The sequence below is a fragment of the Equus caballus genome, chromosome 3 (genome assembly GCF_041296265.1).
Source record: "Equus caballus isolate H_3958 breed thoroughbred chromosome 3, TB-T2T, whole genome shotgun sequence".
Classification (NCBI taxonomy): Eukaryota; Metazoa; Chordata; class Mammalia; order Perissodactyla; family Equidae; genus Equus; species Equus caballus.
Genome location: NC_091686.1, coordinates 94,089,507 through 94,114,627, shown reverse-complemented (window position 1 = coordinate 94,114,627; position 25,121 = coordinate 94,089,507). Strand labels below are relative to the sequence as shown.

Sequence of the window (25,121 nt, the reverse complement as noted above, 5' to 3'; positions counted from 1 at the left end):
CCATGTTAATGAGCAAGTATGAAATTTAGTTATAAAAATTGATAATGCTGGGGATTTTTTTTTTTTTTTTAGGAAGATTAGCCCTGAGCTAACATTTGCTGCCAATCCTCCTCTTTTTGCTGAGGAAGACTGGCCCTGAACTAATATCCATGCCCATCTTCCTCTACTTTTTATACGGGACGCCTACCACAGCATGGCTTGCCAAGCATTGCCATGTCTGCACCCGGGATCCAAAACAGGGAACCCCGGGCCACCGAAGCAGAATGTGCTCACTTAACTGCTGCACCACCAGGCCGGCCCTAGGGATCATTTTTTTAAAAAGAGAAACATCATATAAAGACAAAGACTTCCCATCGGTCATTGAAAAGCAAGGTTCTACTAACAATAGCTCACCTTGATTGTGTATTTATTCTGTGCTAGGGGTATGCATTCATTTTTCCATTTAATAATCTTCCCATGAGAGATCCTCTAAAAGAAAGTGCTACGTATTGCTTATTCCTGTCTTGCTATTGGAAAAGGTATGGTTCAGACAAGTTAAATAACTTGTCTAGAATGATACGTAGTGACAGAGTTGAATCAGCATTATGCGATAGAACTTTCTGCATTGATAGAAATGTTCTATATCTGCACCATCCAGTTTGGCAGCCACCAGCCCCATGGGGCTGTTGAGCATTTGAAATATGATTAGTCCAACTAAATAACTGAACTTTTACTTTCTTTCATTTTAATTAAAATATCCCCATGGACATAGTGGCTACTGTATTGGACAACATGGCTCTAAAACCTTCCTAAAATGCTCTTAATCACTACACTGTACCTCTCCAGTTCAACCCTCCAAACCAAAACACATAATAGGAAATGAAATAGTAAGGAAGTATTAACATTGTAAATTACACAGAGCCAGAATATTAAAAGCATTTAATTAACCACTGATAGAGGTGTGATCTCTGTCTCACGGAAACCTAAGAGACTCTTGCTCTCTCACATCTAGCTAAGGGGCAGTCACATAGCAGTAGACTTTTATCTAAGATCCTTAGTTCTAACATCTTTTTTCTGTTAAGATGTCCTCATTCATACTGTGCTGTCATTCTCCCTTCACACCCCTAGTCCTTGCACTCACTAATGCCTTGGGGTAAAGGCAAGCAAGAATTTCCATTCCTTTGTGGTGGGTGGTTTGACCAATACTCTGAATGCCTTCTGATCCTGGCTTTGTAACTGGCTGCCTATATGTCCTTGGTTGATCACTTTGGCCGTTTTGGGCCTCAAATTTTCTTATCTGCAAAATAAGGGAGTTGAATTAAATGATTGCATAGATTGCTTCTAGATGTAAAAATTCTGTATATAGTTGTTCTAATATCTAAGGTCCTGTACTTGTATGAATATGCAGTAAATTCTTTTTTTCTCATTAAATTCTTACATTATTAAAATTATATGTGCGAAGTCCCAAATTTCTTAAAAATCAAACAAAACAAGAAATGCTAGAAAGCTGTGCGGCTGTTCAAGTCTGAGTAGCTCTGTTCTTTCCTCTTTCCTGTTCTTTTTGTGAGCGGATGGCTTCGCTTTTCCAGAGGCTACAAGTCAGATCCTTCCTTTGGAGCAGTGGAAGTGATTGCTGTACCCAGAAATGTCGGTGAATTAATTATCACATTGAAATAATGTGTTTTTTTAACATGGCATGTTTTTAGCATGTTTTCAGTAATGGCAATTGAAGCCTAGAAAGCAAATCAAGAAGTTTGAAGTGTTATTTTAGAAGCATAAATTGTCGTTTTGTTAATATGTATGTATATAAACAATTTTGGTGTTTTACGTTTATGCTCATTTTGAAAATAAATATTCCATTAAGTTCTACTAGTTCATTTAAAATATTTTATTCAAAGAAATTCAGTTTATTCAAAGAAATTCAGGAGTAAAGTATCTATTGTGTAAATCAATGTTTTGAACCTGTAAGTTCATCACATGCTGATTTGTGTACTGTGTCCATCTCTTGCCTAAAGTGCACTCCAGTGGTCTTCAGCCTGTGATACCTGTTAGCATCGCCCATAGGACTTTTAAAAGATACTGTGTTCAAGTCTCCCCTCAGGCCTACTGGTTCAATCTTAGGGAAGAAGACCTTGAACACAGATGCTGACATGCTCCCAGGTTATCCTGATTCCTGCCAGAGGTTGAAGAACTAAACACCCTGAACCTTCCTGACAAGAAAAGAGATAGTCTGTTTATTAATTGAGCTTATACCAACATCAAAGCTAGCTTGTAATAGCTTAGTGATGATAGTATTATAAAGTTCTGTTGTTCTTTCAAAATTTAACATTGATTAGCATTTAGGTTTGGATGATGGCAATCCATTACTCAAAAAACATTCAACTAACTCATTGCCTAGTCATTACTGAGAATTTAATATAAAGTATAAGAAATGTGATACAAAATATGGGAACCCTAAGAAAAAAGTATTTGGTTTATTTACCTTGCTTTATCTTGTTCCTGAAAGAATTTGTGGCTTATAAAAATTAAATGTTCTAGGGGCCGGCCTGGTGGCGCAGCAGTTAAGTGCACACGTTCTGCTTTGGTGGCCTGGGGTTCACTGGTTCAGATCCCGGGTGCGGACATGGCACTCCTTGGCAAGTCATGCCGTGGTAGGTGTCCCGCATGTAAAGTAGAGGAAGATGGGCATGGATGTGAGCTCAGGGCCAGTCTTCCTCAGCAAAAAGAGAAGATGTTAGCTCAGGGCTAATCTTCCTCAAAATAAATAAATAAATAAATAAATAAATAAATAAATAAATAAATAAAATTAGATGTTCTAATGTTGTCTCATCATTGGATCACTAATACTAAATCATTTGTCAGTATTTTGAAAATATAAAACTTTAATTATTGAAAAATGTTTTTAATCTTCAAATTGTTATTAATCAAAGCCAATGTTATTTGTTTTTGCTTGTAGTTCCTCCTGATTTTAAAATAGTTTCCAGCTCTCGTTTACTTATATAAGCAACATATAGTTACATATTACTCAATACATTTTTATATTAATGATCTTAATGTCAAGTTAAGTATATTATACTGGATTTTCCAAGTCATTTCACCAATAATATTCATAGTGTACAATACATTTCTTCTAGATAATATATATTTTTCTTATGTTATCATTACTGACAATTAGTTTTCAAGAACATGTTTTCAGAGCTTAGATTGCTATGGCACTGAAAATGCATTGGGCTGGGCTGGGAGGATTTAGGTAGACATATGTATTAGTCACGGCACTGCTAACCTCCTAGAAACTGATAAATCTCAATCCACTATGAGAGGTCTTGTGAGTATAGTATATGTGAGTGTTCTTACTTGAGTGACCTTCCATGTGCGCATTTCATCTCTTCTTTCATCTAAAGCCTCAGTCCTCTCCATTCAACTTGTGGATAGAGAAGGAACAGGGAAGGCATACTTTTGGCCACTTTAGCCTACAGGTGACACAGTTCATTTCCTTCATAAGACCACACCTGCCTGTGGGAGAGGCTGGGAAAAAAAGTCTAGCTACATTCTCAGGAGAAAAAGAAAAAGAGTTTTGGTGAACACACAGCAATCTCTACAGCAGCCCTATTTCTGCCGTGAACGACCTCCTAGGGCTCCTGGCAAGGCACTTAATCTCCTTGGCTTCAGTTCCCTTTACTTTAAAAGCAGAAGATCCAATGACTTTTTCTTCTTTGATAAGGTTATTACCAAATAAGGTTATTAGATATTTATATTAAGAAAATTCTCTTAAGGTATAGTGAGGCTTGATTCAACAAAGCATTTGTCAGAATCATAACATCCTTACAAGTAGATCTGATGAGAAATGAGAACTAAGTTATGGCACAGTTGGTGGTATTGTGGTTAACTGCATAACTAACAGAGGTTTATCATTTGATTCAGGTAATCTTGGAGAAGAGATCTTGGGGGATGGGGAGGGGAGGGATGGATTTAGGATTTTATTCTTAGTCCTAATCTTTTCACTTTTTCATCATTTGCATCATAAAGCATATGAAAACCTAGAACTCGTGTTCTTCAAATAATTTGGAAATTTCAAAAAATTTTTAGATAACTGAATTAGGCTATCAAATTCCTTTAACCTGTGATATAAGCTATAGGTTACCTGAGCTTTTAAAGATTGGCCAGAGAATCAAATGAATTATTTATAACACTGCTTTTATGACAATATATTGTGTATTCTGAACAGTTATCTTATAAGTGAACTGTGGAACATACCCCATTTTTAACTAAAGGAGGCCTTGGATTTATATCTCCAAAATAGTTTAATTACCTCCTACCTTCAAAAAATGTTCTCTTGTACCCTTAAATATAATGTTAGGAGATATGGCTATCAATATGAATATAGTTTGGCTCTTTTTCAGCAGAGATGTTGTATTGACCAGAGAAGAGACTTCAAACACATATATTACAAAGAATCTGTGTAGCTCTTAACTAACAGATGTCACATTCACTCACAATGTTTGCAAGATGCACATATGATCTGCGCCATCATTGATTTTAAAAGGCAAAAATGATGAATGATTATACATTAATATTGACTGGTAGCATTGATTACTTCTATTTCATTTGAAGGCTTTGAGAGACTTGATAGGAAAGATCTTTTTAATGTGACAGTGATATTTCAAAATGTGTGTTCTCTTTCTTTTCAGGACTTCCAACAGCAGTCAGACATTATCATCCTGCCATACTATGGAGCCATGTTCATCAGATGAATTTTTCCAGGCCCTTAATCATGCTGAGCAAACATTTAAAAAGATGGAAAACTATTTGAGACATAAACAGTTGTGTGATGTAATTCTAGTTGCTGGTGATCGCAGAATTCCTGCTCATAGGTAATTGTTTTCTAAGTATCTCTATGTGTGAAATATTTCCTTGATAATTTAGTTATGTATGTTGAGGTAACTCATTCCAACTGACTGTTAGGATGGAATGTTTTGGGGAAGGGAGATATTTCATGGAATTTTTGCAAAGAAAACAGTGTGTATGTAATTATTACACATTAAATGACCCCAAAAGTGTCACTTGCCCTTTGGAGAAGCACAAAAACAAACACTCGCCTCAGATCAGTCAGCATTGTTTGGTATAGATTTCAGTTACTATAAGCAGCTTTCACCCCGCCTAATTCTGCCGATTAGAGAACTTTAAATAAACTTAATGGAAATTAGAGCTGTGAGTATTTAGAAGCAAAAAAGCTGGTGGAATGGAGTGGCAAAACTGTTAAGAGTTTTAAAATAGGCACATCTATCCTGGACTCTGTTTGCTGACCTCCAGGAAACATGAAAAGTGCTGGTGCTAGGAAACAAAAGCCATTAACATAAATGAAATATTATTTCTTGAAGTAAGAAAAGGAAAAGAGAGCTGTTTAATAAAGAACAATTCATTATTTTTCTTCTAATAATTCCATATTCAGTTATTCAATGTTAATCACCATTATGATCCCAAAGGTTTTTTTATGCCTTTCAAACCTAATTAACACTCTCTCTCAAAGGTTTTGTTAAACCTTCCAAAGCGGAAGTAAAATCAGGAAGAATGGGCTTGGTCTTATAGTTTTCAGTGACTCAGTCAGCATGCATTTATTGAGATGCCACTATATACTATGACAAAAAGTCTGCCTATGAGCATGGGTTTATTAGAAAAGATATTTCAACCTGAATTTCTTAGAGGCCTCTCCAATTCTGTATTTCTAAAACAGAATTAATTACTTTACCTGCCATGCTTATGCAAGCCATTACCGTCTCACTTAGGTTGCCAGTGCAAGCAGCTCCTAACCTGTCTCCCTGCTTTCCCTCTTTTCCCCTACATTCTGTTTTCTACACAGCTGCCCAAGGGATCCTTTAAAATAGAACTCACGTCCAGGCACTCCTCTCATCAAGCTTTTCAGTGACTCCTCATGCCACTGAGTGGGAAAGCTCCGTCCTCACAGTGGCCCGTGTGATCCAGCCTGCCATTACCTCTTTCACATTCTGTCCTACTGCTCTCCTTGCTCACTCTTCTTGAGCCACACAGACCCTCTTGTCGTTCCTTGTATGTGCCAGGCATGCTGCTCCTGCCTTTGGGTTTTTGCATTGGCTGCTCCTTCTGCCCAAATGCTGTTCCCAGATACCTGTAGGACTAATTCCACCTCCTTCAAGTCTTTGCCCACATGTCACCTTCCAGTGAGACCACCTATTTAAACCCTCCCCTCACACCCCATTTGCCCTTACCCTGCTTTTTTCCCCATGGCACTTACCACTTTTTAATGTACTATAGAATTTTCTTGTGCTGTGCATTGTCTGTCTCTCTTCACTCTAGAATGTAAGACTCCGTGAGAGAAGGGATCTTTTGACTTTTTTTTACACCAGTATATCTCAAGTATCTACAACAGAGCCCAGTACTTATTAGGTGCACGTTAATATTTGTTGAGTGAATAAATGAATGAACAGGCAGTTCTCAGGAGAAGAAAGCTGAATGGCAATAAATGTTTGAAAAGATATTCATCCTCACCAACTACCAGGTGAATGAAAATTAAAACAACAATGAGATACCATTTAACATGTTGCAGATAGCCAAAAATTTTAACAATATTGTGGGGTACTGTTAACTCTTATGCAGTGCTGGTGGGGCCTAAATTGGCACGTCACTTTGGAGAGCAATTTGGCAAACCTTAGGACTCAGCAAGCACTCCTGGGGAGGGAGGAGAATGGAACGAGAGAGGGAGCTTCGACTATTGTCTGAATCCTAATTTCTCTTTCTTTTAAAAAAATGAATGAAGTAAATCTATATAAGTGTGCTGACATGGAAATATCTTCAAGATATATTATCAAATGAAAAATGCATGTTTCAAAATATATATATATTTATAACCTATTTTTGTTTGTATGTGACTATCAAAATCTGGACAGAGTCATAGCTAATATATAATTGTGTATTATTGTAACTAAATATTATAGTGTGATCACAAAAATATCATTTTATAACAAAATACAAACATGATAATATATTATAATAAAAAATTATGAAAACTAAAAATAACTGCTAAAACCATTCTCAAATATCTCCCATATATTCACTACTTCTACAATTAAACTTTTAAAAATAACTTGTTATTTTCAAAAGTGATAAACAGAAAATATGGGGCTATCCCACCGGTGGCGTAGTGGTTAAGTTCGCATGCTCCACTTCGATGGCCCAGAGTTCACGGGTTTGGATCTTGGGCACAGATCTACACACTGCTCATCAAGCCATGCTATGACAGCATCCCACATACAAAGTAGAGGAAGATTGGCACAGATGTTAGCTCAGCAACAATCTTCCTCATGCAAAAAGAGGAAGATTGGCAACAGATGTTAGCTCAGGGCCGATCTTCCTCACAAAAAAAAAAAAAGAAAGAAAAGTGATAAACAGAAAATAACTTTTACGTTTTTTTCCTTTTTTAAATATAATCAGTTTAGTGCTGTGGGCTTGTGGCTTTTTTTCTCGGTCTTATAAAGTGGTACTTGAGTGGTGAATGGGTAAATCATTTACCTCAGCAGAAAATTTTCAGTAATGGTAATTTATTATTCAAAGGAAGGAACTAGAACATAAAGCAATTTGTCAAACTTAAAATGCGTTTCGCAGTACCATGTACTTTCTATGGGTGACGAAGCTAAAAAAAAAGAGAGAGAGACAGAGAGAGAGAAGCAGCAGCATTTATTAATCAACATCAACTTTAATGTGGTCATTGATTTTTTTTCCTTCTAATATGTTCTCAGATTGGTGCTCTCCTCTGTCTCAGATTATTTTGCTGCCATGTTTACTAATGATGTCAGGGAAGCAAGACAAGAAGAAATAAAAATGGAAGGTGTAGAACCGAATTCACTATGGTCCTTGATTCAGTATGCATATACAGGTAATAAATCTGAAAATGTAAATTTGAAACCTCTTAGATTTATGTTATGTTATTAGATTTCAGATTTCTCCTTTTAATAAAGCCTGCCTCAGCTAATAGTTAATTCTGTTATTGTAATCACCACACCTGGTGATACCTACATAGGTTAAAATCTCTATATTACGACCTTTAAAATCATTATCATAATTAAGGTTTTGAATGATATTTTAAATGTTAATATAATAACTAGAGGAATTGTATAATGTTTTAAAATTATTGCATTTAAAATTTGAAAGTTCTGTATAAGATATGTTACTAATTAAGGCATTCTTTAAAGATTCTGAAAATAAGTTATTAGTTTTTTATGTTAGTAGAAGTCACAAAAAGCTAATATTTTTTTCATACTTAGTACTTTTTTTTTTCTTTTTAGAATGTCTTTAAATCATCTAGGTCTGGAACACATGTAATGAGCTCTTATTTAGAATTACTACTGTTAACACCAATTATTTTATAAACTAAGATTAATATAATTTCATAGTTAATGGAATTTCTTTTTCTCATTAAGGCCGCCTTGAATTAAAAGAAGATAATATTGAGTGCCTGTTGTCTACAGCCTGCCTTCTTCAGCTTTCACAGGTTGTGGAAGCATGCTGTAAGTTTTTAATGAAACAGCTTCACCCATCCAACTGTCTTGGAATCCGTTCTTTTGCTGATGCCCAAGGTTGTACAGATTTGCATAAAGTGGCTCACAATTATACTATGGTATGTATTTTTTGAAAAGCATGAAGGCATATGCTCTTTCCTTCTTCCTTATTGTTGCGGCTTATCTACATGTTGCTATTTTCCCATGGCATGCTATTTTCACATGTCTTGAGGTTCAGGCTTGCTGTCTTGTGTGTCATATTGTCACTGAGTTATGAGGGAAAAACACCAAGTAATATTTCTTCTGCATATATGAGTCAAGCCTTAAAGCAATGATAGTCACTAAGAAGCAGAGCAGTGGCCTAGGACTGTTCCGGTCACAATTTGCAGATCTGCTGCTTTTTAAAGCAGGATTTCCCCCAAACATTTTGTTTGTTGCACCTGGATGAATTTCAGAGTTGTCCACATAATCACTGATGGAAATTGATAATCGTGATTGTAGCGTATTGGTACAGTACTAGTACAGAAGATAGGAGGATGAAAGGGAGGGTTTTTTTATTAAGGATAAATTTGAGTTTATGTAAGAAGTGTTTTTAGCTATGTAGAACAATATTTTATTAGTTATGGTGAATTATGTTCTCAAAATAAATTGCAGAGGGGGTTCTGATTCAGAATCCTGAAGGATAATGGATCAGATTGATTTAGACAGCAAGAACATAAGGGCATGTTGAAGGCATATTGTTAGGACCAGCCTCCACAGTCTTAATAGTAGAGGGATTCAGGAAAGGGAGAGTGTGTGTGGATTTTTAAGGAATGACCATCTTGCTACATTACAGATGGGCCATGACTGAAGACTATTGCTTTAAATACTTCAATTAGGAATACAGCTTCTAAGAGAAAAAGGAGTGTGAACATTCACATACACGTATACAGTTACTCATATTACTAATTTTATCAACATTTAGGAGATTTTTTTTTGTCTACCTCTCCTCCACCCCCCAACCTTCCATTGAGTTTGTTTGTCTGCGAAGGGATTGATAAGTTCTTTAGGAATCTTTCACTAGAGAAATAGAGATTTGGAAAAATTATAAGAATAAATGTTTACAACTATTGGGAAGATTAATTCTACCTATTTCACGAGCTTGATGTGAGCACTAAATGAGCTAGAAGTTTAGCACTTTAGAACAGTGATTGACACGTAGTATACCCAGTCAATAAATGATACCATCATTGTCACCATCATCATAGAGGTTACTCTGTTCAACACAGGAGGGATTTATGTGAGTGAACAAAAGCACTCATACAAAAGCAGAGCCTTTATGATTTGTTTTTCTCCCTGTAGTGTAATCACTCCTCAGAAATGTTTGTTTATGATGGTCAAAGTGCTTCAAGTGATAAAATGGACATTGTATGACAGGGCAATACTGTACAGACCCAGCATGGTACTAGATTAGCATCTTTTAAATTAAGTTCTTTGAAAGGACTTTTTCCCCCTGTCTTTATCCTTCCTTGTAGATTTCTCATTTTAACCTCAAGTTCAACTACCTTTTGGAATAAGATGAATATAAGTAAAATAAAGCTGGATTTTTTTCCCCTTGGTAATCAGTTCATAATTTAAGTAATATCTCTTTCCTAGGAAGGAGTTTTATTCCCATGAAAATATTTGTATGCAGTTAGGTCACTCTTAGTGTTTACAGTAAGGGCACAATTGCTGCATTAAGGCTTAGACATAAATTAAATTAGCTTAATGTTTTTAAAGCTATTTTCATAGCCAATTAGTTGTGGTAGTTTTTTTTTTTTCTTCTCAAGGCCATTATTTGACATTATTCAGTTTCAACAGAGACACGAAATTGAATTCTAATAACAATAAGTAGTTTACAGGCAGATTGTGTGATTTGAATTGTTGCTATGGGAACTGAATGACAATGTATAGCAAAGTTCAATCTTTGATTTAGATAAATCCCTCAGTAATTTCGTTTGCTTAAGAACTATTCCAAAGGGGGACAGGCCATAATGCTAGGAGGTGTTTGGTAGCACGATAGCTGTTTGTATCATAAAATGGATTTAAAATATGAAGTAAGCATAACGCCGCACAGTGAATTCAATTGTCACAATCACTAAATGGCGCATGTACTTGGGATGTTTGCTCATCCTGCATGAATACAAGTAGGAAAGGATGAGGAGGTCCTTCTTGTAATCCGGAAGTCTGGAAACTCTTGTTCTTGTTTTGACTGCCACTGAATGTGACCTGGAGGAAGTCATTTAACCTCTACAAGAGTCTAAGACTGGTTATGTCATTACAAATATTTAATGTCTTTATGGGTTTATAAAAAATACATAAACATTTAATTTAAAATTTTTTAATTTTGTTTCTTGATTAGAAAACTTATAAAAACATTGAATTCTGCTACAATACATGCTTCAAAACCAAATTAATACTTTTGGAAGGCACTTTGTGTTCAACCTTGAGTTCAGTAGTATTTCCATAAGTTGTTGAAAAATTTGATTTTCACTTAATATGAATTATTCTTACTAGAATTTTACCACAATTATTACTAGAATGGAATGGGCATTGTTCTGAAATAGATATATCAACAAATAAACAATTAATCAAATGAATATTTATTTATTAGTCCTTTTCTCATTGGTGAAATGCAATTAACAACATTTAAAAGTCTGGCGATAGTTACATCAGTGTTGTGTCTATGTTGATAATACTATACACTATACCTTTGAGCAATTAGAAATATATATTATTTTGATTTCTTCTGAATCTCACTTAATGTTATATAATAAATATCTTTCCATGTATCTGTTTGATCTTTGTCCTTGAAATTTTTTTTAATAATATATATATGTTTTTCTGTGAGGAAGATTGTTGCTGAGCTAACATCCATGCCAATCTTCCTCTATTTTGTATGTGGGATGCTACCACAGCATGGCTTAATGAGCAGCGTATAGGTCCATGCCCAGGATCCGAACCGGCAAACCCCAGGCCACCAGAGCAGAGCACACTAACTTAACCACTACACGACCAGGCTAGCCTCTGTCCTTGAAATTTTTAACGTCTGCTTAATAGTCCATTGAGTTACAACCCCCTATAATTCTCATTTTTTACTATTTCTCATTTTTTATCATTATAAATAATAATACAGAGAAGCATCTGCTTTTTTTTCCCTTTTGTGAATTATTTATAAGGATTAAACTACTAGTGGGATAGCTAGGTTGAGAGCTTCAACATTTTTATAGTTCTTGTTATGTGTTATCAGATCATTTTATAATGTCAGTATACAACTGAGTAGAAGAGTTTGCTCCAAGCCATTCCCACATTGGGGTTTTATTAAAATATATTCCCGAAAATGATAATCAGTCATTTAAAATAGATTCATTTTGACATCTTTAACAAATTATGATGAATTGAAGCAATTGAATTTAGTTAATTATTCATGTATGGTTTTCCTCTTAAGAATTTCTGCAAAAAGAAATATCAATCCAAGATATATTTTAGATCAGTACCTAACTTAGGTTACTGCAGACTATATGGAAAATACAATTCTCGTTTTAATATGGAAGATAATTATTGATAGTCCTTATCTCTAGCTCTAATTTAAACAGCCTTAGCTATTTTACTGAAACTCCATATGCTGAGACAGCCATAGCACATTAGGAAGTATAAGAAAGACAGTAAGGGACAATATGTCTAGCATTTGCATTTATATTATAACTATGTAAACAATGCCTGCATTAAGACTTGTAACCTTGCACACCAGAAAGTAAGTTTACTTTTTCTTCAGATTGTTTAGCATAATAGCCTACTAAAGGTTATTATGTCACATCTTAAGGGCATTTCTCTCTCCCATTTAAAATTATAAGGGACCTTATTCTAGTATGTGGCCAGGACTGAGTCATCTTCAGTCTAAGCTCCTGGATTCCCAGTGCATGGGTCAACACTTTTGCTTTGGCTCTTTTTCCTATGAGACCTAAAGAACTTTGCATGCAAATCATATTAGAAGAGATTAAAGTTTTCGAAATGGACTTGAATCCTGGGGGATCTTATAGATAACATTAAACCCTTTTAAAGACCAGTTTGGTTCTAGGATAGCCCTAAGGACGTGTTCTCTTGCCAGGAAGAGTCTGAGAAGACTTCTTTGGTCCAAAATGGTTTTGGGAAATCTAGCCAACCTGGAGGCCATTTCTGGGTAAGAGAAATAACTTCATGGCTCACCCAGGTATTTGGCTCCACTGTTGGTCAAATTCTTCCGCAACCACACATCTAAACTAACTTCTGATGTTAGAGTATCGTACATCTCAGTGTCTAATTCACTTTTTCTATCTTCCTTTGAAAGACTTGTCAACACTATTCCCTAATTTGCGCAAGCAATACCTACAAGTCCCAGGTCCAGTTTAAAAATGTAATAAATGATATCACACTTTAATTTTACTTATATAGAAATAAAAAGTTTAACAACATAATTGTAGTTTAAAGGTTATTTTCTACTGTTTTTTTTTTCCCCTAGCAAGCAGTAACACATTGTAAGAAAGGCCTAAAGTATAAACTGTTTTGGCATCTAATTAAAAAAACTTTTACTTTCTTTGAAATAAATTGTGATGGCCAAAAGGAACAATATTGTTTATAAGCTATTTTTTTTCCCTCTAGGAGCATTTCATGGAAGTCATTCGAAATCAAGAATTTGTATTATTACCAGCCAGTGAAATTGCAAAGCTCTTGGCCAGTGATGACATGAACATTCCTAACGAAGAGACAATATTGAATGCCCTTCTTACTTGGGTCCGTCATGATTTGGAACAAAGACGGAAAGATCTCAGTAAACTTTTGGCTTATATTAGGCTACCTCTTCTTGCACCACAGGTAAACTATTTTTGATTATTTAAAACCTATATCATAGTTGCAACATTTGAGTATTCACTTTATGCTAATTATATTAATATGTACTTGCCTATAGCTTTATTTCCTTTGAGTATTCTATCCAATTAGGTAATCTTACATATATTCCTATGAAATGTGTAGGTGAAAAGATAGCGAACTAAAAAAATTCTGCTTATGTTTTCATCCCAGGAAGTCTGGCTACCTAAATTGCACAATTAAGTAGCATTGTTGATTTGGTGTTAGTAATTTTATTTGACTCAGATACAAACCTATCCTAGCAATTAGAACAGAATTAGTAAAACTACTAATAAAAAGATTATTGGACTCTAGGAACCAGAAAATTTAGATTAATTCATCTGTCACATGTTTACTAAGTATCCACTAAATGCTGGATTTTGGTGATACATAAATTAATAAGACATGATAATAGTTTCAGCTCTGACATTTTAAAACTGTGGCTTGGCATGTTCACACACCTGAGTTTCTTCATCTGTCAAGTGGAGATAACATCCTCTCTGACTATCTCACAGTATTATTATGAGGATCAGAAAACAATTCTGTGAAATAAAATATGCTATAAATAATAATGGCATGATTCTTATCATTATTTTAGAATTGAGAGATATCTACTTGCTGTACTCAGGGCAATCACTCATAACATATTGACATGTATAGTTTCCTCTTTTTACAATTTTGACTGGAATATACAAAACTTTCTTCTGCCTACTTTGCTGCTTATCTTGAGGCCTTGAATGGAGAAAGAGGCCTTGAAAGGAGGGAAAGAATGAACTGTTACTGCTCAAGGTCAGACTTTTTTGTTGTTTAAAGTGCCATAAATTTTATTTTATTTGTATTTATCTTGAGGATGATGTATTCTTTCCAGGTATTGTGAGTGAAAGTTACTGTTTGATCTCTACCTTCCAGAGACAAAAGTCAGTGCTGATGCTTTATAAGAAAGACCTTCCTCTTCAGAGGGAGAATGTTGTAGGAGTTCATGGGAGTGAAACTGCGTGAACTGAGAACAATTCAGGAAAAATAACATTATACAGTATTTCTCCTGAAATCAGATGCTAAAAGAGGGTTATATTTTTACTGATATCTAGCAGAATTTTTTTCTTATCCTTTTCTAGGTGAAAGAAAATAAAATCTGAAAAATTCCAGTGGACTTTGAAAATAATCTGTGCAATTAAGTAACCTGACAGTTTACTTCAGTCCTTCAGTTTCGAATATTTACGATACTATATTTGCATGACTCTCAGAGACCTTTAGATTTTCTGTTACCTGGGATACTGCTGATAATCATAGCCATAAGGTCCTAGAATCAAAAGGCACTTTGGAGATCATTTAGTCTAACACCTGTTGTACGAATGAAGCAGACTTCAAAAGTAAAACTATACGTTCAAAATCACAAAGTGATTGCATGAATTCCTGTCCTTCTGCGTCGTAGTTTTATTCGGCTTTGCTTCTTAGCAAACATCATAGAGCTAATAAAAGACAGAGGTAGGACTTGAACCCAAGTAAAGTCCTATGCCTTTTCCACTGAACCATCCTGTCTCTTATTATGTATAAAATCGCTAGGTGATGGGAAGAATATCAAGTGGAGGAAGAGAGAGATTACAAAATAAATCAGTGATTACAATAAAATGAGATGAAGGCTGTGATAGATATCTGAACGTGGCATTATGAAAATAGTTAGAGTAGCCCACCCAAACTGATGATGGGGAAGTGAGGAGAACTTTCTGAAGTGTCACTCGATCTGCATCATGGGTTAGCTACCCCAAACAGGGAGACGATATCCTAGGAGAGATAGGAGATTGTACCTAGTTGTAGAATCATGAGCAAATATATCATGTTCTGGAATCTGAAGATAGCTTGCATGACTAGAGTGCAGACATAAAAGGGCAGTGTTGAGAGATGAGGTCTGAGAGGAAAACAGATGGATCATGAAGAATTCTGCTCATGCCAAGGAGTTTGCATTTTATTCTAAACACAGTGAGGAAACACTAAAGGATTTGAAATAGGGGATGACAATTATTATTTTATTTTAGAAAGATTATACAACTGCCTTGTAGAGAATGGATTGGAGGCGTCAGAGTAGAAACCCATTAGGAAGGCTATTGGATTCAGGCAACTGAATTAGGCAATCTCCGGCAGTGGAGGTAGAGAAATTACCAGGCTCAGGGACTATTTAGGAGGTAAAATTGGTACAGCTTAATGACCATTTGAATGGTGAGGGTAAAAAAAGAGGGGTCCAGGATGATCCTAACTTGTGCACCTAGGTTAATGAAGGTGCTGTCAGTTAAGACAGAGAATACAGATGAAGAGCTGATTTTGAGGTTGGGGAATGAAGTGGAAGAATCATGTTCCCAGAGCTTCTTGACACCTTTAATCCTCTTAGAGACTAGGAAGTTTCAAAAACTACTTATTTAGATTGTTGAAGCCAAAAGGAAGAGAATGACATTGGCTAAAGAGAACACAAGAGCCCTAGGAGTAGAACCCCAGAAATACTAATATTTAGTGGTAGTTCCCAAACCTACCTAAATAATTGGAGTGGTATTAAAAAGAGACTTCAAGTTTAAGATGGAGGAATTTAAACATCGTCAGATGCTACAGAGAAGACAAATAAGATAAGGACAGAAAATCCACTCGATTAGTCCAGTGTTTTTCAAAGTGTGATCCCCAATTGTAGGATTAGCACCACTTCACTTGTTCAAAATGAATCTTATTAGACCCCACTCTACACCTACTGAGTCTGAAACTCTGGGGGTGGAGCCTAGCAAGTTATATTTTCTTAAGCCCTCAGGCAGATCTGATGCACACCAAGTTTGAGAACCACTGCCTTAGCCCGATGAGTAGCGGTGAGGGAAGCCACATTGCCCTGTATAATTTAAACTATTTGCTTCATCACTCTGAGCAATTTTTTCTCTTTTTTCTTTTCTACAATGATAATACTCTGTTGCACTGTTGCAACATTTAGAGATACTACAGGGGTTTTTTTCCTTGCTAAAAAGTGAAGGACAAGTTTGCAGAATTAGAGTTACCCAGTGACAAAGTTTTGAGGTAGACTCCAAAATCATCAAGAAAATATTGGATTGTATTCTGAATGTTTTATTTTAAAAAATAGGATAAGGGGGCTTCAGGGTGGGTGAAATGGGTGAAGGGGTTCAAAAGATACAACCAGTTATAAAATAAATAAGTCCTGGGGATGTAATGCACAGCATGGTGGCTATAGTTGATAGCACTGTATTGTATATTTGAAGGTTGAGAGGAGAGTAGATCTTAAAAGTTCTCATTGCAAGAAAAAAATTGTAACTATGTGGTGTTGGATGTTAAGTAGACTTATTGTGGTGATCATTTCACAATATATACATATATCGAATCATTATGTTGTACACCTGAAGCTAGTATATGTCAATTTTATCTCAATTAAAAAAATTTTAAGATAGGAAAATATAATTATTTAAGTGTCAAATTATAAATGAGTAATATTAAAAATTGCGAATGGGTCCAATTACCTAGAGAATTTACTTTTGTGAACTAGTTCCTTTCTCAGTGAGGTTTTACCCTACTCTGTTAATATGAAACATTCTAGTTAGCCTAACTAGAAGAGGTTCAACTTCCATATGGTAATTTTATTGTAGTGTCTCCCACAAAATGTAGGAAATAATATATATAATTGTAATACTCTACCAAATGATCATTTTAGTGTAGCTTTTTTTTTTTAAACTCTGAATAATCCAGAAGGCAAGTATTTGTGGTCATTTTATTTTACCTTTGAAAGCATTCCAAATTTTTCCATTTGATCAAATATTAAGCAATGTGGATAGAAATAGCAGGACATATATACATTATTTAAAAGATTTTGACACCTAAATTTTTAATGTCACTAACGGTTAGCCTGTGTTACAAGTATCTTGGTCTTCACTATTCTGTTCTCAATCCTCGTTATTGTTTTCTACTAAAGGTAATAAATATTAAAAGAGTCAGGATTTACCTTTAGCATTCTTTTAACTTACAAGTTTTTGATACTAAAACATTTTTTAAAGCCTATAGAATTCATAAATCATTCACATTATGCTTTTTCCTTTAAGTCGTATTTGGGGGTACAGCTTTAGAGAAATAGTCATATGGTGAACAAGTATGTGAGTGAAGATAAAAATTTACAAATTGAAAATGTTTCTTCTATTTTCTAAATGCTTTCATTTTAATAATTTTCCCTTTTTTATGGCAGAGAAGACACATAGTATTCACTTAAAATGCAGAGTATACAAGAGTCTGTATTTTGTACTTCTTTCAGTGCCTTTTGAATGATTTTCCAAATTATGTCTGGTACTTTCCATTTGATTAATCTGATACTTGAATTAATGGCTTCATGTTTTCTTTTATTACTTTCATCTCTCTACTTAAATATAATTAATCCCATTTATTCATAAATTATAGAGACTGTCAACATGATAAGAAATATATTTTACTTCAAATTGCAGTAACTATTGTCTCCCAAGACTTTACTTTCTACAATTTTTTTCACATTTATTTTTATTTGGAAAAAACTAATTATATATAACAGTAGTAATATAAACATTAAGATTAATCTAAATGAGCCAACTCAATGCATATTCATTAATGGTTTCTATAGCAAGTATAACTATATTTTGTGCACATAGAAAAAATATGGAATAATTAATACCAGAATTTACACTCTGGCATAGATCCTGAGACTTATGTCTTAATTTAGCTTTCTTGCCTTTGGCATGCTGTTCTTGGTTTCCAAATGTCACAAACTTTTGCAGTGACTTTTGTTAGAGACTCTTCTTTCTCTTCCATTATCAAAATATGAATATTTTCTCAACATTATTAGTCATCAAGGAAATGCAGAGTAAAACCACACTTATTGCCCACTCAAGTACCTAAAATAAAAGGAGATAGTAACAATTGTTGGTGAGAATGTGGAGAAACAGGAACACTCATATATTGGTTGTGGGAATGTAAAATGGTACAGCCACTTTGTAAAAATGTTTGGCAGTTTCTTAAAAACTTAATGTAAATTTACTGTATGACCAACAGTTCTACTGTTAGGTATCTACCCAAGAGAAATGAAAACATATATCCACATAAATATTTGCACACAAATGTTCTTAGCAGCTTTATTCGTAATAGCCAAAAACTGGAAACAATCTAAGTGTCCATCAACTGGTAAATGGATAGGCAAAATGTGGTAGATCCATACAGTGGAATATTATTCAACAATAAAAAGAAATGAAGTACTGAAACATGCTACACATGGATGAACCTCAAAAACATGCTAAATGAAAAAACAAGACACAAGAGACCACATACTGTGTGATTCCATTTATATGAAATATTTAATAACAGGCAAATCTACAGAAACAGATTAGCACTTGGGAGAGGAAATGGGAACAGAGATGAACAGTAAACAGGTATGTGGGATCTAAGTGGGGTGATGAAAATGTTCCCAAACTGTTTTATGGTAAACACTTTGGGAACTGTTTGCACAACTTGGTAAATTTACTAAATGGTTGCACAACTTGGTAAATTTACTAAAAAAACATTGAATTGTGTACTTGAAATAGTGAGTTATATGATATATAAAGTATACCTTATATTATCAAATACAATTCTGCAGTGTATCAAAAGGATAATACACTATCACCATGAAGGTCTTTTTCGAGGAATATGAGAATGGTTGAGTATCAGGAAATCTATCAAGGTAATTATAATATCAGTAACTTAAAGGAGAAAAGACCATATGACCATATTCAATAGATGTATAAAGGGTATTTGGGAAAAAATTAGAACCATTCTTAATTTTAAAACTCTAAAATAAAATAGGGAGAGAAGGACACAACCTAAATATAGTAAAGATGGATTACTAAATGCTCCAGCAACTGTTATCCTAAATAGTGAAGCACTAAAACTGTCGAGTCAGACCAGAAACACAGATGCTCTGTATCACTCTAATTATTTCACTTAGCTTTGAAAGTTTTGGCAATTGCAATAATAAAATGAAAATGAAATAATTGGCATACATATTAGAAAAAAGATGTCAACTATCCATATTTGGGGATTATTATGATTGTATCCCTAACAGCTAGAGTTTTATAAGGGAATGTGGTAAAGTGGTAGGTTATAATTCAAGTATAAGCAAATTTTTCTCTCCTCCAGCAAAACATATGCAAAATGGAAATTTAAAAATCCGTTGCCAATAGCAATAAAAATAATAAAATCTGTAGGAATATATTTAATAAAAGAAAGACATAAGACCTATATGAAGAAAGCTGTACAACAAATGGAAAGGCTTCTTGGACAGAAAGACTTAATATCATAAAAATGTAAATTCTCCCCAAATTAATAAATAAATTTAATGTAGTTCCTATTAGAGTAACAAGGGGATCAAGGTGGTGAAGGGGAATTAGGTAAATTTATCTTAAGTTTATATGAAAAGTAAATATTCAAAATTAGCCAAGAAAACTATGAAAATGAAAAGTGAGGGTAGATTTGTATCAGATAATCAGAATATGCTATAAAGACACTGTAGTAAAATGTGGTATTAGAATAGGAGTTGACAGATCAACAGAACAGAATAAAGAATCAAAAAACAGATCCATATATCCTGAGATCTACTTATGAAAATGTAATATATGACCAAGGTTCATTTCAGTTGGAAATGAAGGGGATTATTTAATAAATGATTTGGGTACAGAACTGGCTATCCATCTGGAAGAAAATGAAAGTATTCTTCAACTTATACTCTGTTTAAAAATTAATTTCACATGGATCCTTAACCTAAATGAAAGAAATTACAGCAATAAAGGAGTAGGGAGGAGGATGGAGAAGCAAGCACAAAAGGAAGAGAAATGTATTTTTTAAACAGTAGGGTGTAACTATATTTATGCATTTATATAAAATTACATAAGTAAAATAGGATTCAGTGAAGCACAAGGGATTTTAATTCTTTTAGAATAATCACCATTTAGAGTTCTTTGCCCCTTAAGGAATTGGTCAGTTTTGTTTTCGCTGTTGTTTGAGCAGTTTGGAGAGGTCAGGTAAATGCAGTATAATTAGTCAACTCCTCATAATTATTCTTCTTCAGTTAAAATTATTTCTAATTTAAAAAGTAAAAGGATTTATTTTAGAAAATCTGGAAAATATAAAAAAGTAGTAAAAAAAAGATTATTAAAAAAGCATATTTTGAGCCAGCCCTGATGGCCTGGTGGTTAAAGTTCAGCGCACTCCACTTCAGCAGCCCAGGCTTGGTTTCCGCGTGCAAAACCACACCACTCATCTGTCAATAGCCATGCTGTGGCAGTGGCTTACATAGAAGAACCAGAAGGACTTACAACTAGAATACAACTATGTACTGGGGCTTTGGGGAGGGGGAAAAAAAGAGAAAAGTATTGGCAACAGATTTTAACTGGGCGAATCTTTCCCAGGAAAAAAACAAGCACCTTTCCCCACTACCTAGAGATAAGCACTATTAAGATTTTAGAGCATACCACTTATCCTCAGTTTTTGTTTTTCAATGAAATTTAAAATATAAATCTTATATTTTAGTTAAAAATAGGTGTCCAGACTTGGATTTTCTTTTACATATCATTTCCATTTGTGAACTTACTACTTTTCTTAGTCATTCAGTGTACATACTCACTATTCTTTTCTAGTTCCTGGCTGACATGGAAAATAATGCACTTTTTCGGGATGATATAGAATGTCAGAAACTTATTATGGAAGCAATGAAGTATCATTTATTACCAGAGAGACGACCCATGTTACAAAGTCCTAGGACAAAACCAAGGAAGTCAACTGTTGGTACATTATTTGCAGTTGGAGGAATGGATTCAACAAAAGGTATTAAATAATCTTTTATTTTGGGGGAACAGAAAAAAAAGAAATTTTAATTAGTAATATACATAATCAAAGAGCTCTTTGGAGAAATGTTTGGTTCCAGAACTGGGTAGGAAAAGCATAAGATAAGCCTAGAACATCTTCTAGTGCCAGAAAGTAGGGAAACGCTCAAAGAATGACAGAGACAGGTCAAGGGAGACAGGAGGCAGTTTGTAAGGGCTACCACTGTCCAAATCTGGGATAATGTCAGCATCAAAATTAATAATAGTAAAAGATTATAACCTATAAAATCAATAACTATACATGAGTCCAAACTGATACAAATATCGAAGGGAGAAGGGAAAGCTCTTCCTTACAGTAGAATGCCAACTGATAAATACATAAGCAAAGATGGGATTAGAGAAATTACCATTTGGCAACCATCATAATAATAACTAATTCAGTCAGGAATCATCAATAGATGCTGCAATTAGAGGATGAAAGTTTGAGAACAGGATATTTAGCCTCAAAGTAGCTCCCAACCACTTGCTTCTTAGTTACAAAGGGTGAAATAGTATCTTTTAGGTGGAGAAATTTGGCCCACAGCACCTTAATCAAATAATCAAAGATAACCTTGCCAATAATGAAACCAACCAGCAGCATGTGCCTCTTATATGATGCACCGAGAGGAACTCAGCTGCACGTCTGTGGTATTCTTGCTAAAAGTGTATATTCTGAATTTATTCATGAGGAAAAGACAAACAAATCCAAGCTGAGAGACATTCTACTAAATGACTTGTCTGTAGTATTCTAAAATGTCAATGTCAAGAAACACAAACAAGAGTTAGGAATTGTTTCAGATTACAGGAGACTAAAGAGACATGACAGCTGTTATAATGTATCATCTGGATTTTCTTTTGCTATAAAAGACATAATTGAGACAAATGACAAAATCCAAGTAAAGTCTGTAGATTAGATAACAGCATTGTATAAATGTAATTTCCAGATTTTGATGATTGTATTATAGTTTTGTAAGAGAATTCCTTGTTTTGAGAAAGATACACTGAAGTATTTAGGGATACAGGGACATCACTTCTGCAGCTTACTCTTAAACAGTTCGGAAGAAAATTCATACATACATACATAGAAAGCAAATGTAGTAAAACATACACATTTGGGAAATCTGGGTCAAGGGTACTGGGGAATTCTGGTTGTTTTTTTTTTTAAGATTGGCCCTGAGCTAACATCTGTTGCCAATCTTCCTCTTTTTTTTTTTTTTTTTTTTCCCCTGCCCAAAGTCCCCCAGTACATAGTTGTATATTCTAGTTGTATGTCTTTCTAGTTCTGGTATGTGGAACACTGCCTCAGCCTGGCTTGATGAGCAGTGCTAGGTCCATGGCCAGGATCTGAACCATGGAAACCCTGAGCCGCCTAAGTGGAGCGCACCAACTTAACCACTTGGCCACGGGGATGGGGACCGGGGGGCCCTGGGGAATTCTTTGTACCATTCTTGCAACAGTTGTTAGAATAGTAACAATAATAGCATCAAACACCATATAGTACCTACTAGATGCCAGGTATTGTGCTAGAAGCTTTCTGCGTATTAATTGTAAGTATACATTGATCGCTCCTTCCTCTGAATTCCCAGAACTAATAGTCTGCAATTCCTTGACGATACCTCTCTGACTTGTGGCTACCTCTCTGGTCTCAGCTCATCTACTTCTCCCCTCATGCCTTCTGTTCCAGCCCCATTGACTTCCTCATTCATTTAACATGCCAAACATTCTCCCACGTCAGGGATATTGTATTAGTTGTTCCCTGTCACTGGAATGCTTTGCTCCCTGTTACCAGAGGAGTAGCAGAAATTGTTCCCTCAGATCTCCTTTCAAATGTCAGTTTATCACAGAGGACTTCCATAACCATTCAGTAGCAACCTCTTGCCCATCACTTTCTAATCTTTTGCTTACCTCTTTCTCTCTCCTTACTCCGCTTCATAGTTCTTCATAGCACTTGATACATTTGTTTATGTCTGTCTACCTCTTCCCCCAGAATAAGCTCCAGGAAAGCAAGGATTTTGTTTTGTTCGCTAATATATTCCAAGAGCCTAAAACAGTGTCTTGCACATAAACAGCATCATTTGTCAAGTGAATGAAGATTGTCCTCTGCCTCTCTTGAATTGCTTGTATGACACAAGCACTTGATGCATTAATCACATCTAAAGGCATCTCTTCTATATGACATCTCTAAGGAATATAAAAATACCAGCTCTAGTTGAAAATCTTGTATTGTTATTTAACTTTTAGTTTCATTGAAACAAAGATATAGATACAGATATAGATATTGATGGATAGTATCCCATATAACATAGGGCTTAAGTTCTAAATATAGGCTTAATGACTGAGTGGTACAGAAATACATAAAGTAAGATAACTGATTAAAGTTATAGTATAAATATTTGAAAACTTTTGGAGATCTCCACGGTCCATATAATCAATCTGCAAATACTTACTAAGTATCTACCAAGTGCCTGGAACTGCTGCTTGGCTTTGTAGTCGTCACTAGCACTTCTTCCTCTCTTTCTTTTCCTCTGCTTTGCAAAGCTTTTACTGTTATCTCTGTATTAATTATACTGTCTCACTTTGATTTTCTTTCCATATTTCCAACTTGTATAAAATCTCTATTTGATGTTGAGCTTTCACCTCAAGCTTCATGTGTCTGAATCTTCTCTGCCCTTGTCTCCCAGACTTGAGGACTTGGAACTGGAATTCAGTGTTCTTCAGTGGACAGCTCTGGCTCACATAAGCAGATAAGGAATTTATGAGAAGGCTATTGAGAAATGGGCAGGAGCTATGTCCACTGTCCCAGCTTCTTTATAATTCCTGCTTTTGATTTTAAATCCTAGGTGCAAGTATCCATTTGACTAGCTTTGGGTCACTCCTGGACCCTGGGCCCTAAATTTCCAGAACAAAGAGGATAAATATCTGTCTTTTCAGCTTTCTGGGAGATGGGTTCCTGCATCTCATCGAGGCTCATATACATACAATGGAAAATTGCCCAAGCCTGAGAAAGGAACTCAGACGCTAAGTACCCAACGTAAACAATACATGGCTACTGTCTGTTTCTCTCTGTTTCTCTCTCTATCTCTTTCAGACCTTAAATTCTGACAGTCACCAAGTGACTTCTTTCACAAAGGTCTTATTCTTCCAAATTTCCATTGCTATCTTTCTAATTCCTGTTAGCCTCCTATCAGCTCACATATTTTGACAGGTTAACTTAGTGGGAATAGCATTAATTATGTTTTTAATATGTGCCAGGAATTATGCTAAACACTTGACCTATATTATTTCATTTCATCTTCATAACAACTCTCAGAGCTGATGGTTATTATTTCCCTTTTTTATACATGAGGATGCTGAGACGTAGAGAAGTAGCTTTCCCACGATCACACAACTAATTAATGATAGAATCAGGATTCAAACAGGCATTTTGACTCTGGAGACTATACTCTCTGCTCTGTTAGCTCTTCTTTTAAAGTGCCATTACTCTGCTCAAAAACTCCAGCAATCTTTACTCCTTACCACATAAGAAGTAAATTCCTCTTTCTAGGTTTCAAGACTTTCTGTAATCTGGCCTTTGTGGCTTGACCAACTTTATTTCTGAGTCTTTCTTAATACTACTCTGATTTTTATCTATTCAAGCTATCTTCCCAGGCCTTAACTTATCTTATTCCCAATGTCTTTAATAATGAAGAGTAATTTGCATTAGTTGGATGGTAATCTGATCATTGGTTCTTGGTCCCTTCATATATGCATTTAGTATACAGCCCAACAAATACACTGGTAATGGTTCTAAACAGTCACTAAGAAAATGTTGGAATTTATTCAT

General features: G+C 35.0%; 1 protein-coding gene across 10 annotated transcripts in view; it reads left to right on the top strand.

Annotated features, from left to right (window-relative positions):
- Positions 1 to 25,121, top strand: part of KLHL5 (kelch like family member 5) — an 87,616-nt gene that overhangs the window by 30,751 nt on the left and 31,744 nt on the right. For 9 of the 10 annotated variants that reach the window (XM_070263986.1, XM_070263989.1, XM_023638220.2 and 6 more), the window contains 5 exons: positions 4,668 to 4,850; positions 7,749 to 7,885; positions 8,430 to 8,626; positions 13,164 to 13,376; positions 21,074 to 21,260. In XM_070263986.1, the coding sequence (XP_070120087.1) occupies positions 4,668 to 4,850; positions 7,749 to 7,885; positions 8,430 to 8,626; positions 13,164 to 13,376; positions 21,074 to 21,260 (917 nt within the window). Of the gene's footprint in view, positions 1 to 2,516; positions 2,631 to 4,667; positions 4,851 to 7,748; positions 7,886 to 8,429; positions 8,627 to 13,163; positions 13,377 to 21,073; positions 21,261 to 25,121 lie in introns of those variants that run through there. The other variant, XM_070263987.1, reaches the window with a different exon arrangement.